The sequence below is a fragment of the Rhinoderma darwinii genome, chromosome 6, assembly GCF_050947455.1.
Source record: "Rhinoderma darwinii isolate aRhiDar2 chromosome 6, aRhiDar2.hap1, whole genome shotgun sequence".
In the NCBI taxonomy this organism is placed as follows: domain Eukaryota; kingdom Metazoa; phylum Chordata; class Amphibia; order Anura; family Rhinodermatidae; genus Rhinoderma; species Rhinoderma darwinii.
In genome coordinates this window covers 21,938,499-21,956,045 of record NC_134692.1, presented here as the reverse complement: position 1 = coordinate 21,956,045, position 17,547 = coordinate 21,938,499, and the positions used below count along the sequence as shown (strand labels likewise).

Genomic DNA, 17,547 nt, shown 5'->3' with positions numbered 1-17,547 from the left:
CTACAAAAGATTTTAGGTTACGCACAAGTCGCAGTAGTGCCTTAATTTTGCTGAGTCTCATAACTAAATGTCGCCATGGAGTTCTAGTCTAAGGCCTCCCAAGCTTTTACTTACATGTGAAATGTTTTCTTCCAGTTCTTCAACTCTTTCTAGTGCCGCATTCTTGGTCTCTGCATCCTCCAGAAGAGCCCCCACATCAAACACATTATCCAGATAAGCCTGGATTTGGACCTGAAGTTTGTCACTTTCCGTGTGTTTCAGTTTCTGTAAAGTCATAATATAAAAGACCATAGAAAAGATTTCATGGGTCTGCATAAGAAAATTATAGAGAGGAGTAAAGTTGATCATATTTGGTGGATATTTCTCCCCTATCTGATGACCAGACCAGAATCAGGAAATGTAAAGCTGCCCATACACATCCAATACCTATGATCCGACAGTGTTGATCCAGAAGAAGGCAAGAAATATCTATGAGGTAGTTACCAATTGCCTCATATCAAGGGAAAGAAATTCCTTTTCCTTTTCAATGACTGATATACAATAATTTAGTTCATATAACTTAACGTAATATCATATCATAAAAAAGCATGGGTAACAAAGGATCAGAAAGGCAAATATCCTACCTATCCGACACTTGTTCCCCCCAACATCAGAGAATTTGGAGGAAAGTCAGGCTGCACCCCTACACATTTGAATCTGTTCAGAATTGGCAGTACCCACAGAGAAGGCTACATACATGAGATTTCGGTTAGTAGATTCCATCAGTTTTGGTGGGATCTGTCATATATCTTATGTTTATGTGGGTTCCCAAATAAAGCTGGCCATACACTTTGATTGGCTAGAATGTGGCCAATCAATCGTCCGAGAGATTATTCGTAGGAATGCTCCCACCAGCAACATAGAGTAAAGCGGCTGACCAGGGAGTCAGTAACCTGACTCCCTGGGGCCAACGCAATGTGCCAAATGAACATCCCAAATTCGGTAGATCATGCCATATACAGGTAGTTTCGGCCAACCACAGACAAAATTTTCCAAGCTGACTGATCATATTCTTGGCAGACAGAAGCCTGCCGTCGGACATCGCATTAATCGTTCACATTAATTTTGCAAAAGATGGTCAGCCGAAGTTGCCAATTTCGGATGACTATAATCTCATGTGTATGACCAGCTTAAGGCTTCACTAGGTAAAGGGATCCCCACCATTTTCGGGATACAGTAGATGCTATACCTAAAATCTATAAATAAATTTGCAGTGAGAATTTCGATATTTTTTTTTTTCATTAGAAAAGCATATGTTTATATTGTCAAAGTGATACACAAATGACATGCTCATTTGTTGAATACGTTTTACGAATCCTATTTAATTCTATGGGATTCCAGATGATGTCAGCTTGCATCACTTTGCATCCATTTTCAATAGACCGATTGAAGAGTCAATGGAAACTTATACAATCTTAAATATTCAATACATGTGACCATCAATCAAGACTCCCAAACATAGTCAATTATACTTACGTCCAGGTATTCGTCCAAGGCTAATTTGGTAAACTCGAATTGAAGATGGACTCTAAAATTCATGTCTTCTACTGAATGGACTACGATGTTTATGAACTGCATACATGCAACCTGAAACAAGCCACAGACAGCATTAAAAGGGTTAAGTAATTACAGATTCTGCAAACCGTACAGAAAAGAGTGCTAGTGTATACAATACTCCCATGGATTCTCCACCCATCACTCCTGTCCTAGGACTTCATTTCGGTCTTTTCTCTCTATAATACACGCCACCCTGTAACTATTTTTAACTTTCGTCACAAACTATGAATGTTATCATGTGCAACGTAATTTCTTACGGTCGCTTTAAGGCTATGTTCACACGGAGTATTTTGCAGGTGAAATTTCTGCCTCAAAATTCCATTTAGACGTTTGAGGCAGATTTTCCTCTCCCTGCAGGCAGATTTTCCTCTCCCTGCACGCCGATTTTCGCTGCGTTTTTCGCAGCGTTTTTCTCCCATGGCCATTGAGCGCCGCGGGCATAAAACGCAGCGAAATACGCTTTCTCTGCCTCCCATTGAAGTCAATGGGAGGTCAGAGGTGTAAACGCCCGAAGATAGGGCATGACCCTTCTTTCTCCCGTGAGGCGGTTTTACCGCTCGCGGGAAAAAGACGCCTCCGCCTCCCATTGAAATCAATAGGAGGCATGGCATTTTCGGGCCATTTTTGACAAGTTTTTTGGCGCGGTTTCCGCATCAAAAAACTTGTCAAAAAAACTCTGTGTGAACTTAGCCTAAGACTCTCTAAGCATTATCACCAGGTAGGTGGTTGTATATGGACGCTCTCCACATTTATGTATATATATATAATTAGGGACTATTAAAACATCTGGAACTATGATGCTTTGCCTAGGAGGGTGCTCCACCCATGTTCTCCGTCATTTCTATGCGGGTGGGGAAAGAGAACTAGCAAATACTTGGAGTAGTATTGGTAGTAGGAACTGTTGTCTAAATTTTTCAACAAGGAGGAGTTGCTCCTTAAAGGCGAACCCCTGTCTTGAAGAAGAAAATTCCAGAGTTAAAATCTTCATAAGTCTCTTTTTACACTGCTTTTGCTATGTCTGTTCGGCATCAAACGTATCCATAGGGCCCCATTCATTCGAAGGATGTTAAAAGAGCGCCCTTTTGCGTCCGTCGGGCCGGGATACTTCGGTAAAGCTTTTTTTTTAATGTATGGAGTTGCGTAATCGACTGCGCTATTCCATACAGAGGTATCCAGTAAAAAAAGTTAAACCATGCAGGGCACTTTTTTTTTTTTTACACTGCATTTCCCGCAGCTGTCTGTGTATTCGTGAAAACTTCTACTAAGAAGGGCAGCAATTCTAAGAATAAAACTGTAATTGATAATTTATTTTTAAAGGGGTTTTCCCATGAGGGACATTTATAACATATCCACAGGATGTCATAAATGTCAGATAGATGCGGGTCCCACTTCTGGGACCTGCACCTATCTCTAGAACGGGGAACCCTAAAAACCCATTCTAGCTTTTTGTGCTCACGCTGCCTCCCGGCCACTTATTGACTACATGGAGCTACGCTGTTTCTGTAACTCCCATAGAACTGAATAGTAGTTATGGAAACAGCGTAGCTCGTATGATACGTTGCTTCCATAACTGCTATTCACTACTATGGGTATTACGGAAACAGCGTAGCTCAGCGAGTTAGGCTGTTTCCATAACTCCCGACCATGTAATCAGTAAGTGGCCGGGAAGCAGCGTGAGCACCAAAAGCTAGAATGGGTTTTTAGGGTTCCCCGTTCTAGAGATAGATGCGGGTCCCACCACTGGGACCCGCATCTATCTCTAGAACGGGGAACCCTAAAAACTATCTGACATTTATGACATCCTGTGGATATGTTATAAATGTACCTGATGGGATTCATATTCATAATTCATAGTTCATAGTTCATAAGGGGTTAAACAGACGGCTCTACACTGTTCCATAGGTAAGGACAGTATTGGATCACTTGATGTGCGTCATTCTGTGAAACGTGGAAGAAGATTCATTATTCTTATTTATTGTTCTGATAACCTTACGTTTTGTGGAATTACCTTTTATTTAAAAACAAAATCAAGAACAAGTGACGTTCAGCTCGGGGCATCCTCTTCTTTTGACGTTAACGAATATACCTCAAAGTGATATCATTAATTCCTAAAATATTGTTTTTCAACAACCAGGTGTTCGAGGCCTCGAGCACAATTCTAAAGCCAACAATATTAAACTCTGACAAGTTAGCTAATATTTTAAAAGGGGATTTCCTCGTCTGCTTATTTCCAGAAACAGTGCCACTCCTGCACATGGGTTGTGCTTGGTATTGCAGTTTGTACTTATTCACTTGAATTCTGCAATACCAGACACAGCCCATGGACAAGAGTGGCGCTGTTACTGAAAAAAAAAGCAGGCCTGTTTTCCCTTCTTTTTTTTCCCCCCAATCCTGGATAACCCCTAAAGGGCACGCAAGATATCTACTTGATATCTCTAAGGCTCAGTTAACATCTGCATTGTGGCTTCTATTTATAACGGAAGCCCCAACATTCTGTTGAAACAGTCGTACGACAGATATCAACAGCGCCTGACATTCCCCATTGACTTACAATGGGATCTATCCTGTTTCCATTATGGCGCCCGTCGTTTTGACGGAAAGAAATGGTAACAGAGCCTCCAACGCAAATGTGAACAGAGATATTTTTAAATCAGCTCTTTTCGGCTGCCATTCTTAAGGAGGAGAGTCTGTCTCTCAGAAAACCCCATTCCAGTCTGCACAGCAGAGAGCAGGACATTGAAAGAGGTATACAGCACCCCTAAACTCGTCTTCAGGGGGCCGTACAATGGACACTTTTATAACCTACTGGTCCATATGGATTTTCTAATCACAGACATGCATGGGATGTCGCTATAAATGTCCAATCGGCGGCGATCCAACCACAGTGACCCCCGCTGACCGTTATAATGAAGTAATATCGACGCTAGGAAAGCGCTGTGCCACTTCCTCTCCTGTCAGCTGCGTTTGGCTTTTTCAAGGGGGGGGGGGCATGGACCACCATTATAGTCATTTTACGTGTGGTTTCTCCGTTGAATTCAATGGAGAAAAACGTCAGAAAAAGTTCCACAAAAATACCACAAATAGGGCAAAAGTTGTAGCATGCAAATTTTTCAACCCCACTGTGTGAATGGATGTCATAAAATATCAGCATGTTGCAGTAATTTCCTGCATCCCATCGAGCTGTCCATCCAAGTTCATGAATAGAAAGTCAAAACTACAGTTAAGGCCCCATGCACACGACCGTGAAAAAATCTCTGTAATTGCGGACCCTAATACGGTCCGCAATTACAGACCCAATCAGTTCTATTGGACGCGGACACCTTTCCGTATCGCAACGGATAGGTGTCCGTGCCATAGAACTGTACCGCAAAAGATAGAACATGTCCTATCTTTTGCATTTTACGGGCCGTGCTCCCATACTTTGTATGGGAGCACGGGCCAAAAATGGGGCTGCGGACGTGATTATGGGCACGGCTGTGTGCATGAGGTCTAAGACTGGCACATAGATAGAGAAGTAGGAGAGATTAAGGAAGGGGAAGTAACTACGTAGCAATGTGGATTTATATGATATTCAGGCTCTCTGAAAAGCTAGATGACATCCCCTATAGGAGCTGTAATGGTTACCATTAGGTGGTAGTCACCTTTGCAAATCCAACATCATTTTTGATAGATCACATCACATAGTGCATCACTCAATCCCAGTTATAATTCTTATTTCTTAGTTTCTTATGTCTATGTAGACAAAGACAGGAATCAAAATGCTTTTTTTTTTCTCTCTAAGGGTATGTGCACACACACTATTTACGTCCGTAATTGACGGACGTATTTCGGCCACAAGTGCCGGACCGACCACAGTGCAGGGAGCCGGGCTCCTAGCATCATACTTATGTACGATGCTAGGAGTCCCTGCTACTCCGTGGAACTGCTGTCCCGTACTGAAAACATGATTACAGTACGGGACAGTTGTCCTGCAGAGAGGCAGGGACTCCTAGCATCGTACATAACTATGATGATAGGAGCCCGGCTCCCTGCACTGTGTTCGGTCCGGTACTTGCGGCCGAAATACGTCCGTCAATTACGGACGTAATTAGTGTGTGTGCACATACCCTTACGGCAAAGATTCCTATCAGAAAAGATCTGAATTATTAATTACTATTAATATCAATACATAATTCATTCTGAGACGTCTATTACATATACATGTATAATATGGAGTCATGCTGGCGCCATATAATCCATTACTAATACGCTGGGTTTTATTTGTAAGGTGGTGACATTTTATATGGTCATCAAAGTTTTTGTTCTAATTTTGTTGTAACAAAGGCATTTGCCTCAGGCTTCGTTCACATCTGAATTGGGAAGCCGTTCATGGGTTCCATTTGAGCTTTCCGTCAGGGGAACCCATGAACAGAATCCAAACTGAAACAAACAGAAACCATAGGTTTACGTTTGAATCACCATTGATTTCAATGGTGACGGATCCGGTGCAAATGGTTTCCATTTGTCACCGTTGTTTAAGGGTTCCGTCGTTTTGACTGAATCAATACCGTAGTCGACTGCGCTATTCATTCCGTCAAAGCGACGGAACCCTTGCACAACGGAGACAAACTGAAACCATTGGCACCGGATCTGTCACCATATGGAGTGTTTACACGGAGTGCTTACAGTTTCATTATCTGGAACCGTAGGGACCCTGAGTGCCGCCTTGCAGGCTGTGTGAATGAGGCCTTAAAGAGGCTTTTACTGGACTTTTCATCAATTGCCTATCCTTGATTGGTGGAGATCAGACCCCGGGGACCCCTACCAATTACAGATTTTCCAGGCAAAGTGCCATACACACAAATGACTCTGCCTTGTTCACGTGAAGGGGCTAAGCTGCAGTACCCGCCACAGCCACACCCATGTATGGCGATGTGCCTACCGCTGATGGTCGGACCCCCAACGATTATACATTGATGGGCTATCCTAAGGTTGGACCATCAATTAAAAGTCCCAGTCAACCCCTTAAAAAGGATATTTAAAGCCTCTAGGACACGAGGACAACTGTATTTGTATTACTAGTTAATTTTAGTGTGAAATAGCCAAAATCATGAGGTAAAAAAAATATATAGTTCATTTCATTCATGTAAGTAAATGAAAAACGAGACTATTACCATGAAATCTATATTGTTGTCTTCATTTCTGAAATGTTCCATTAGCTTCTCAAAGCGTTGTTTCTCACCGCAAACCTTGAAGGGCAAAAAGAAAAGCATTTACCACACAAAGAAACGTCAATATATGTCGGAAGAAGGAAATAATGCGCCTTGTGGCTGTACCCTACAGAGACAACTGCATTTCCATAGAGAAAATATATTCAGAAAGATTTCAGATTTAAAGGCTGGTGATATTACACACCATGATCTCTGCCATCCTGGTATACCGCAATGTGACATTGTGTATTATCGCCACTAGTGTGTAAACCTATATATACATCATTTCCTGCACCCCTGAACTCAGGATCACGAATAGATTTTTTTTGTGATGGAACGGAAAATAAACAGCAAACACATAGGCTAATATTAATAGCAATAATCAGAAACATTGCAACAGAGGTTTACTGCGATCACAAAGTGCAATAATCGCAATGCGCAAAACCGCCATTGAGGCTAGCACTCAATATGAAGATAGCTCACCGGTATCATCAATTATTTTCAGTAATATTAAAAATTTGTAAACCTTTTATATATATATATATATATATATATATATATATATATATAAGTGCGTCTATCAGTGTGATTTGTGCAACTTTGTAACTGCATTTTACTAAAAATTATTTTAACTTTTTGAGATACAGGTGCTTTGTATCCTGTATACAGAGCAGCTGTATCTTGCGCTGAAACCTGTCTCCTTCAGGTCCGTGAGACTGACAGGTTTCAGTGACAGCGGGTCCTGCGTGATCGAGCTGTTATAGATCACATCTAAGTTTATTTTTTTTCCTTTATCAAGATTTTTATTTTGCAAAAAAAGATTACAGCATATAAAACATTGTACAACATTGCCAAAAAAATTTGCATGCAATATAAAACACATCTAAGTTTATAACCATGTGACCCGCTGTCACTGAACCCGTCAGTCTTGCTGACCTGACCGATACAGGTTTCAGCGCTAGATACAGCTGCTCTGTATACAGTATACAAAGCAGCTGTATCGCAAAAAGTAAAAATTATTTTAAAAAAAAAACATAGCCTAGCTTAAACCATTATATTACCATTTATAGAAAAAAATTCAAGAGTCTCCAAGGCCAATAATTTATTGGAAAATAATTCTATAAAAAGACAATGACAATTTTTTTTCCCTTTCTCTAACAAAGGAAAAATCCAAGGAGAGTTCCTATATTTAAAGCACATGACAGAATGACAACACTTAACCATAAAACGAAAAAAATCCCTAGAGTATTTTTGTGTGGTTACCACGGAGATGTCACTTACTTCATGCAAATAAAACTATAGTAATTAAAATATAGATGGAATTGTCAATTAGGGATCCTTTTCTCCCAGCCTACAAGTCTCAAAGAGTCACATAGAATCTCTGTATAATATTTTCACCACATTTATTTTGTATGATACAATGAATTTCTATAATTTTTTTAATTATATTTCATTCATTTTATTTTTTGTTATATTTTATTATTTGTAATCTGATTATATCTTATTTTATTATATTTTATTTTTATTATAATTTATTATTATTATTACAATATTATTTTTATTATATCGAATTATTTTATTATAATTTTTTTTAAATATTATTATGTTTATTATATCTTATCATTTTATTTATTATAATATTATTTTAATTTGAATATATCTTAATATGTTGTATTTTTACAATATTTTTTATAATATATATTTTACATATAAATATATATATATATATATATATATATATATACACACACATACAGATATTATATATGAATATATATATATATAAATGTATATTTTTTATTATATATATTATTTATTGTATTTTTCTGTATAATTTATTGTGTATAAAAAATATTGACACTGTTTATTAGCGGCTGCTAATTGTTTGCTATTCTGAACCGTATAATTGATAGTCCGATATCACATAGACAATAACTGCATGGTGATAATTAACAGGTCTCCGGTCCTTTTTATTTTCTAGATACACAATGCCAGGTTGAAATACTGTATGTTAAGAGAGTGGAAAAACTATAACTCTTTCAAAAGATAATTTGACATATTATATCTGTAATGTAAAAAATAATAAAAAAAAATAATTAGTCAACCCAACCCAAACACCTTATGGGAGATTTATCGAAAGTAGTGAAAAGAAAAATGGAGCAACAACTAATCAGATTCCACCTCTCATTTTACAGAAACCCTTTTGAAAATCTAAGATGCAATAAGCTTGGCTGTCATGGGCATCTACTCCACTTTCCATTTGCAGCAGTTTTTATGTACCCCCCTATGTGCTTGGCTTGTTACCTAGTAGCAGGGGCGCAGCTAAAGGCTCATGGGCCCCGATGCAAAATTTCTTATTGGTCCCCCCCCCGCAAAATCCTCATGGCCGACGGTCCGCAGCTTTCAGCTGCATCGCTGGGTCTCCTAAGTGACCCAACAATGCAGCACTAGCAGCCGGGGGCGTCACTAAGGCTGGGTTCACACTCCCTATTTACGGTCGTAATTCGGGCGTTTTAGCATTGAATTACGTCCAAAAATGCGGCTCAAAAGCGTCAGCAAACATCTGGCCATTCATTTGAATGGGTCTTACGATGTTCTGTTCCGACGGTCATTCTTTTTACGCGCCGCTGTCAAAAGGCGGCACGTAAAAAAGACGCCCGCGTCAAAGAAGTGCCTGTCACTTCTTCAGACGTAAATGGAGCCGTTTTCCATGGACTCCATGGAAAAACAGCTCCAATTACGTCCGTAATGGACACAGCAAAAGACGTCTGCACATGCCTTTACGGCTGCAATTACGGTGCTATTTTCTCCTGAAAACAGCTCCGTAATCTCAGCCGTAACGGACGCTGCCGTGTGAACATACCCTCAGGGCTTAAAATGTCAGGGGAAATAGCCCCAATACATATGTGTCCGCCCCAAAAAAAATGTGTGTATATGAGACAGCATAGCATATCTATAGCACTACGACCCTATAAACTATGGATAGGATTAGATACATTGTCTCAGCAGACTGTATCACACATGATAGGATTAGATAAAGTGGCTGAGCAGACCGTATCACACATGATAGGATTAGATACAGTGGCTGAGCAGACAGTATCACACATGATAGGATTAGATGCAGTGGCTCAGCAGACAGTATCACACATGATAGGATTAGATACAGTGGCTCAGAAGGCAGTATCACACATGATAGGATTAGATACAGTGGCTCAGAAGGCAGTATCACACATGATAGGATTAGATACAGTAGCTCAGCAGACAGTATCACACATGATAGGATTAGATACAGTGGCTCAGAAGGCAGTATCACACATGATAGGATTAGATACAGTGGCTCAGAAGGCAGTATCACACATGATAGGATTAGATACAGTGGCTTAGAAGGCAGTATCACACATGATAGGATTAGATACAGTGGCTCAGCAGACAGTATCACACATGATAGGATTAGATACAGTGGCTGAGCAGACAGTATCACACATGATCGGATTAGATACAGTGGCTCGGAAGGCAGTATCACACATGATAGGATTAGATACAGTGGCTCAGCAGACAGTATCACACATGATAGGATTAGATACAGTGGCTCAGCAGACAGTATCACACATGATAGGATTAGATATAGGGCCTAGCAGACAGTATCACACATGATTGGATTAGATACAGGGCTCAGCTCGCTGACATTGCGGCTCCAGCGCTGGACCCAGGAAAGGTAAGAATAATAATTTTGCTTCTTTATGTGTTACTGATTATTTTTGTGTGTTTGTGTTTTTTTACAGGTTCGGTTGTTGGACTTTGGATTCGAGGACTTCAATGACGGCGTTTTTTTTATTCTCAATAAAATGGTTAATGGGGGTTGTGTTTTTATTTCAATAAAATATTTTTTCTATGTGCTTGTATCTTTTTAAACTTTATTATCACCGCCTTAGTAATGGCCGGCGGCTGATTGACAACCTCCATTACTAAGGCGGAGCTTAATGTTAGCAGGTGCAGAGGCCAACACTAACCCCCATTATTAGCCCGGTACCCACCGCCACCAGGGATACTGGGAAGAGCCGGGTACGAACCAGTACCCGACCATCTGTAGTGACGGTTAGGCACCTGGGCGGCCGCAGGCTGGTAGTATTAGGCTGGGGAAGGCCAAAAACAGTGGCACCTACCACCCTGGTAATGCTGCCTGCTGCTGCTGTGTTGTATCTGGCTGGTTATGAAAATTGGGGGGGGACCCCACATCGTTCTTTCCAATTATTTTTTTTTTTTTTAAATGACGTGGGGTCCCCCCCATTTTTCATAACCAGCCAGATACAATAAAGCAGCAGCAGCCTAGCATTACCAGGGTGGGAAGGGCCACTGTATCTGGCCTTTCCCCTCCTGATAATACCAGCCTGCGGCCGCCCCAGTGGCCGACCATCACTACAGATGTTCAGGTACTGGATCGTACCCGGCTCTTCCCAGCACCCCTGGTGGCGGTGGGTACCGGGGTAATAATGGGGGTTAGTGTTGGCCTCTGCACTGGCTAACACTAAGCCCCGCCTTAGCAATGGATGCTGTCAATCAGCCGACGCCGATTACTAAGGCGGTAGTAATATAGTTTAAAAAAAAACACAAAGACATAGAAAAAATATTTTATTGAAATTAAAAAAAAAACACAACCCTCATTAACCATTTTATTGATAATAAAAAAGAAAGCCGTCATCGAAGTAGTCCTGGAATCCGACGTAGTCCAACGACCGAACCTGTAAGAAAACACACAAGAAAAACGATTGGTAACACATGTGTTAGGCTTAGATACAGGGCCCATGTGTGATACTGTCTGTGGGACCCTGTATCTAAGCCTACCACAAGGTAGGCTTAGATACAGGGTCCAGCAGACAGTAATCTTATACAGTATAAGATTACTGTGTGCTGGGGCCCTGTATCTAAACCTACAGTGTGGTAGGCTTATATACAGAGCCCAGCAGACAGGATTACACATGGGCCATGTATCTAAGCCTACCATGTGATTGGCTTATAATACAGGGCCCAGCAGACAGGATCAAGCATGGGCCATGTATCTAAGCCTACCATGTGATTGGCTTATATACAGGGCCCAGCAGACAGGATCACGCATGGGCCATGTATCTAAGCCTACCATGTGATTGGCTTAGATACAGGGCCCAGCAGACAGCATCACACAATCTGTCTCATGGGCCCCCTAAGCCTGCTACATCGTAGGGGTTGTGCAGTCCCTAAACATTGATGGCCTATCCACAGGATAGGCCATCAATAGCTGATGTGTCTCCCGGGACCCGCAAATCAGCTGTTTTGAAGGGGCCGCAGCACTCGTACGAGAGCTGCGGCCCCTTCAAAACAGCTGATTGGCGGGTCCCGGGAGTCAGACCCCGCCAGTCAGGGCTAATCTTACCTTCCTCTTCGGCTGCGGCGGTAGTTCTGTTGTCTCGATGCTGTGCGCGGCACATAGCGTGGTGACGTCATGCGCTGCGCACAGCGCTTGACGTCAGGACCTCCGCTGCGATCCGGAACCAGGAATGTAAGTAAAGTCTGTTACTATAGTAACAGGGGCCCGCGGCCCGAGTTACTATAGTAACTTTTTATTGATGTGGTGCGGGGGGCTGTGGGCCCCCCTGGCTTCGGGGCCCGGTCGCAACTGCAACCGCTGCGACCCCTATAGCTACGCCAGTGCCTAGTAGGCTAGGCTCTATTCACGTATATGCTATGGCTTTAGTTTATAACGGAACCCATGGCGCTGTACCGGAATCCTTTGTAAATTGGATCGGAATGACAGCAACAGTCCTAGTTGACTATTAATGGTCGTTGGGTTCCAGAGATTTCCTTCCGTTAAGCGGCAACAATTGTGCTGCATTCTGCGCTACTTCTGCAGTCACAAGTGACGAAAACCCTGGCGGTAGGCCCATCGAAAAGCTGAAACACAGATGTGAACATAGCCTAACTTCAACAATGAACATATGCTACTTAAAAGAAAAGAATAAGTAAATAAAATTAGGAACGTTACATATATTATATGTGAAATGAATGAACGAACGGCTATCCTGAGGATTCGCCATCAATTTCTTATAACTGGACAACCCCTTTAAGTCTAGGATATATTTTCCATATTTTGTGATGCATAAACTATTATCAATGTTAATAAAATTTCAGGAGGAGACCATAAAGAAAGGAGCTCAGCTCATGAACCTTCAAGATCAGGCCTCCTCCCAGCATAACGGGAAATACTGGATCAGATGTTTACCTCCTTGAAGTTATCAAATGCGGATAAAATAATTTCATGTCCTCCACGGACAAGGCAGACAGCTGCGAGCAGCTCTAAAACAAGTGCTTTTGTTCTGTAAGAAAAAATAAAAGAAGAAAAAAAATCAATAAAAACAATATGATAAATCAGTCCGTTCCTGGGAGATGGAAGACGAGTGTTGTGGGACTATCTTATATAATCACTATGTACATCAGGTGCCCAAGCTCCGATCTCGAAGAATAATCACTTTATTGGGAATTATTGATGTGTTATCTGTAGTGCCGGGGCAGAGAGGGCGGTGCAGGACACAGACGTGATCTCTTTAAAGTTCTTTTAATCCGTGTGTCATGCACCGCCGTCAAATCCCCAATGAAAAATCTGTAACAGTCCCAACCTACCTTGTGCCATTTATAATACCGGTGTCTTCCAATATGGCAGAGGGGCCTTTTGGCCACCACAGGTCCCAGGTGTGACTGCTGCCTCTGCGCCCCCTATAGCTAAGCCCCTGACACTACCACCTCAGGTGCTCCGTTAGGTATAATGGGGCAAATTTAGTAATGCTCTCTAATATTTAGACAGCGTAAACTTAGACCAGGCAGTCAGAAGATGTGCCAAATTTATCTAAGTGGTGCACCCTGTATGATAAATTTGGCGCTTTTGCTAGACATTTTAGACAGTTTTCTTCTTCCCTATACAATCTCTTGGTTAGCTTCGTTTACGGCAAATTTTTGTGCAATTTTGGTGTACGTCGGCACATTTTAAGCCAGGTCCCTTTATGCTAGACCACACCACATTTCAGATGAGCCATGCCCCATGTCGGCGAAAGATGACTAAAACAGTTAATACATTTTGCGCCTGAATTCTAGCTCACTTTGAATAGTATATTTGTCCCAACTTATCAGTTTTGCCCCTGTTTTGCTACATACTTGAATCCCCCATAAAATAACAATTCTGCAGCATCTTTTTTGCATTTTGCCATTCCTCTCTTATTCGATCTGTAAATGTATGAATAAATGGACAACTGGATGCTGCATTCCCCAAGTCAATGGGATTGTCCCTATAGACTCTGCCACTGTCCAATCAGTGCTGACAATATCAGAGTGGGTAGGGATGCACCCTATCAATAGGGGGAATGGTAACACCCAGTTGTCAGTTCATTCATTCATTGCCAGGAGGAACAACAGGAACGGCACAATGCTGAGTTTTAAGAAAGGGTGATCCAGAATTATTTCATGAGGAAGTATTTACGAAAACAGACATATCAGGAGAGTTGACAGGTCTACTTTAAATGACAATAATTAAAAAGACATAATGTAAGCACTCTTATTTGTCATCCGCAGACACAACATATTTGACCTAATTTTGCCATATGGAGAATTTGGAACAGACGGAGAGCTTCATGCAGACGGCTAAAAGAGACATCATTGACCAAGTCCAAATACTCAGGAAATTTCTGATCTTGTAGATGGCTGGCTCATGATAGAGTTAAAGGGATTGTCCACAGGATAGATGTTGTGTTTGATCGCTGGGGGTCCCACAGATCACGAGAACGGAGGTCCAGAGTCCCCTGTGTGAATGGAGCGGCGGTCAAGCACGTGCGCTGCCACTCCATTCATTCTTTTGTAGATACGTGATCAGTTCTTATGGTGGGACAACCCCCTTTAAGACAACTTTGGATTTAACTCTTTGTATTACACCCAGTTCACCGTTTGTGGGTATAGCAACTGCGGGACCAATGATCCTCTAATTGTGTTGTTACCTAGTGCATAAACGCAGCTTAAATGGATCTCTACAGGAGGATTAGTTGTGTTCTCACATTATAAAGCTCCATCGAGAAGCACAGGAGGAAACGGACTAGGGGAAAATTTCATTAACTGAACTATCAAATAAAGTAATTTATATCGTCTTTCATGAAGCACTTTTATAGCATACCACTCCCAGTTGGTTACTAAACGTGAAGCAATCGCATTTGAGGCAAAGCATTTTGTATGCTTTATACCATAAATAGCCTTGAAACTAGACTGCAGACTCTTTACGGATGTAGCAGAGCTGAATTTGTCATTTAACGATGTCGCTACATTAATTAGTCATTGTGATAAATCTGTTTTCCCACCATGACAAGTGAAGCTATAGCGCAATGATATGCCATCACTTCATGATTGGTGGAGGTCCGACAGCCGGGAGGGAGCCCCGTCGATCCTCAGAATGAAAGAGCCGTAGTGCTAGGCTCCTACACACTTTTTCCCTTCACAGCTGGGCCGTATTTGAATGGAGAGGTGATGCAGGTGGATGAGAGCGTCACTGTGCTGGTAAAAAGTCAAAGCGACTTCGTTCTAGGTTTCACCGGAGATTGCAGAGATCGCATCCCCACGATCAAAATATTATGTCATCTTCTAGCAATATGCCATAACATTAGAAGATGGGAATATCCCTTTAAGGTCGTGCAGTAGGTTTACTTGTAAATGCACAGATAACATATCGGGATATCACAATGAAAAGTGTCGATTCACAAACCCAGCTCAGCTACATCTGACAAATTTATGGGCTGCATCTGTATCTCAATAGCTTCTGTATCTCGATAGTTTCACCGGTGTCCCGTGTCACTGCCAGAGAAAGAACCTTATTGTAATATGCTCACCTTGGGTTTTTATTGTTCAGACTTATGACAATAAGACTTATGACAATAATTAGTCATTGTGATAAATCTGTTTTCCCACCATGACAAGTGAAGCTATAGCGCAATGATATGCCATCACTTCATGATTGGTGGAGGTCCGACAGCCGGGAGGGAGCCCCGTCGATCCTCAGAATGAAAGAGCCGTAGTGCTAGGCTCCTACACACTTTTTCCCTTCACAGCTGGGCCGTATTTGAATGGAGAGGTGATGCAGGTGGATGAGAGCGTCACTGTGCTGGTAAAAAGTCAAAGCGACTTCGTTCTCGGTTTCACCGGAGATTGCAGAGATCGCATCCCCACGATCAAAATATTATGTCATCTTCTAGCAATATGCCATAACATTAGAAGATGGGAATATCCCTTTAAGGTCGTGCAGTAGGTTTACTTGTAAATGCACAGATAACATATCGGGATATCACAATGAAAAGTGTCGATTCACAAACCCAGCTCAGCTACATCTGACAAATTTATGGGCTGCATCTGTATCTCAATAGCTTCTGTATCTCGATAGTTTCACCGGTGTCCCGTGTCACTGCCAGAGAAAGAACCTTATTGTAATATGCTCACCTTGGGTTTTTATTGTTCAGACTTAGTGCAATTTCATTGACGGCATGCGGATGGGACATGACCATGTTGAAACCATACTGTGGGAAAGAAAAAAATGTGAAATGTTATATAACAGTTTGTTGGTCCAAATTTATCTGGCAGTTCGTCGGTCCATACGCATATTTGGCAAATATGCATTACAAAGGGCATTACTCAGCAGGAGGCGACAATGAGCACAAGATAAGGCTCCTCCTATGGTAAAAAGAATGTGAAATCGCTGCATTATCCGGGGCATAACAGGAGAGAGATTTAAAACTGGGATAAGATATTTATCAAAAACTATTTTTATTACGTCATTACCATGTTACATAAGAATATTTACAGCACTTGATATAGTAAAAAAGACATTGGCGCAAATACTCTATAGTAAATAGACATTGGGGCAGATACTCTATTCAAAATGCACCAGAATTGGCGTATATGCCGTGCGTTACACATTTATTAACTGTTTTAGACAATTTTTCGCTGCACTTGACAAAAGGCTTAGACTTAGTGGGAAAAGGAGCGTGACCAAGTGGAAAGGGGCATAGTTTAAAATGCGACAAAGTGCAACAAAAATGCGCAAAGAGTTTGGCGCAAAAAACTGTCTTAAACTAAAGAGGTGGTATAAGGAAGAGAACATGTCTGGCAAGATGTACCAAATGTATAATATAGCGTGCACCATTTTGATAAATTTGGCGCATCTTCTGACTGCCTGGTCTAAGTTTACACTGTCTAAAACTTACAGAGTATTAGTAAATCTGTCCCAATGTGGCATCAGAGGTGTAACTAATATCAACCAATCAGATTCAAACTGTAAAGGCCCTTCTACTTAGGCCGATCGTTTTTGATCATGGGCTCGTTCTCAATCATGGCAGCGATCAGTCGGGCAATGAGCAACATGTCATTATTGCCAATCGGCACTAGTTACCGGGCAATACTGCCTTTAGTGCACATTTACATGGTCATATATGTTATATTTTTTACATCCTTAAAGGGACTGTTACAAGTATCTGGACAGCATCCAAGTAATGGGGATGGGAAAGGAGGGTTTGTTGGGGGTTTTGGTAACGTGACTGATGAGAGCCAACAACCAACGAACGGCTCATGTATTAGCCACTGTGATGTATACTGCAATTGTTATTGTGGACTTTGTATTACACTATTCAGTGTAATTGTAACATCTCATGTGGATCATCTTTATTACTCTATATTGACACGGTCTTGTTTTAAAAATATCAATAAAAAG

General features: G+C 41.4%; 1 protein-coding gene across 8 annotated transcripts in view; it reads right to left on the bottom strand.

Moving 5' to 3' along the window:
* The window catches only part of FMNL2 (formin like 2), a 221,459-nt gene that overhangs the window by 51,759 nt on the left and 152,153 nt on the right, over positions 1 to 17,547 (bottom strand). For all 8 annotated transcript variants that reach the window (XM_075829286.1, XM_075829281.1, XM_075829280.1 and 5 more), the window contains exons 8-12: positions 16,281 to 16,357; positions 13,039 to 13,132; positions 6,750 to 6,824; positions 1,516 to 1,626; positions 115 to 264 (exon numbers count right to left, since the gene is read on the bottom strand). In XM_075829286.1, coding sequence (XP_075685401.1) covers positions 115 to 264; positions 1,516 to 1,626; positions 6,750 to 6,824; positions 13,039 to 13,132; positions 16,281 to 16,357 — 507 coding nt within the window. The remainder of the gene's footprint in view (positions 1 to 114; positions 265 to 1,515; positions 1,627 to 6,749; positions 6,825 to 13,038; positions 13,133 to 16,280; positions 16,358 to 17,547) is intronic.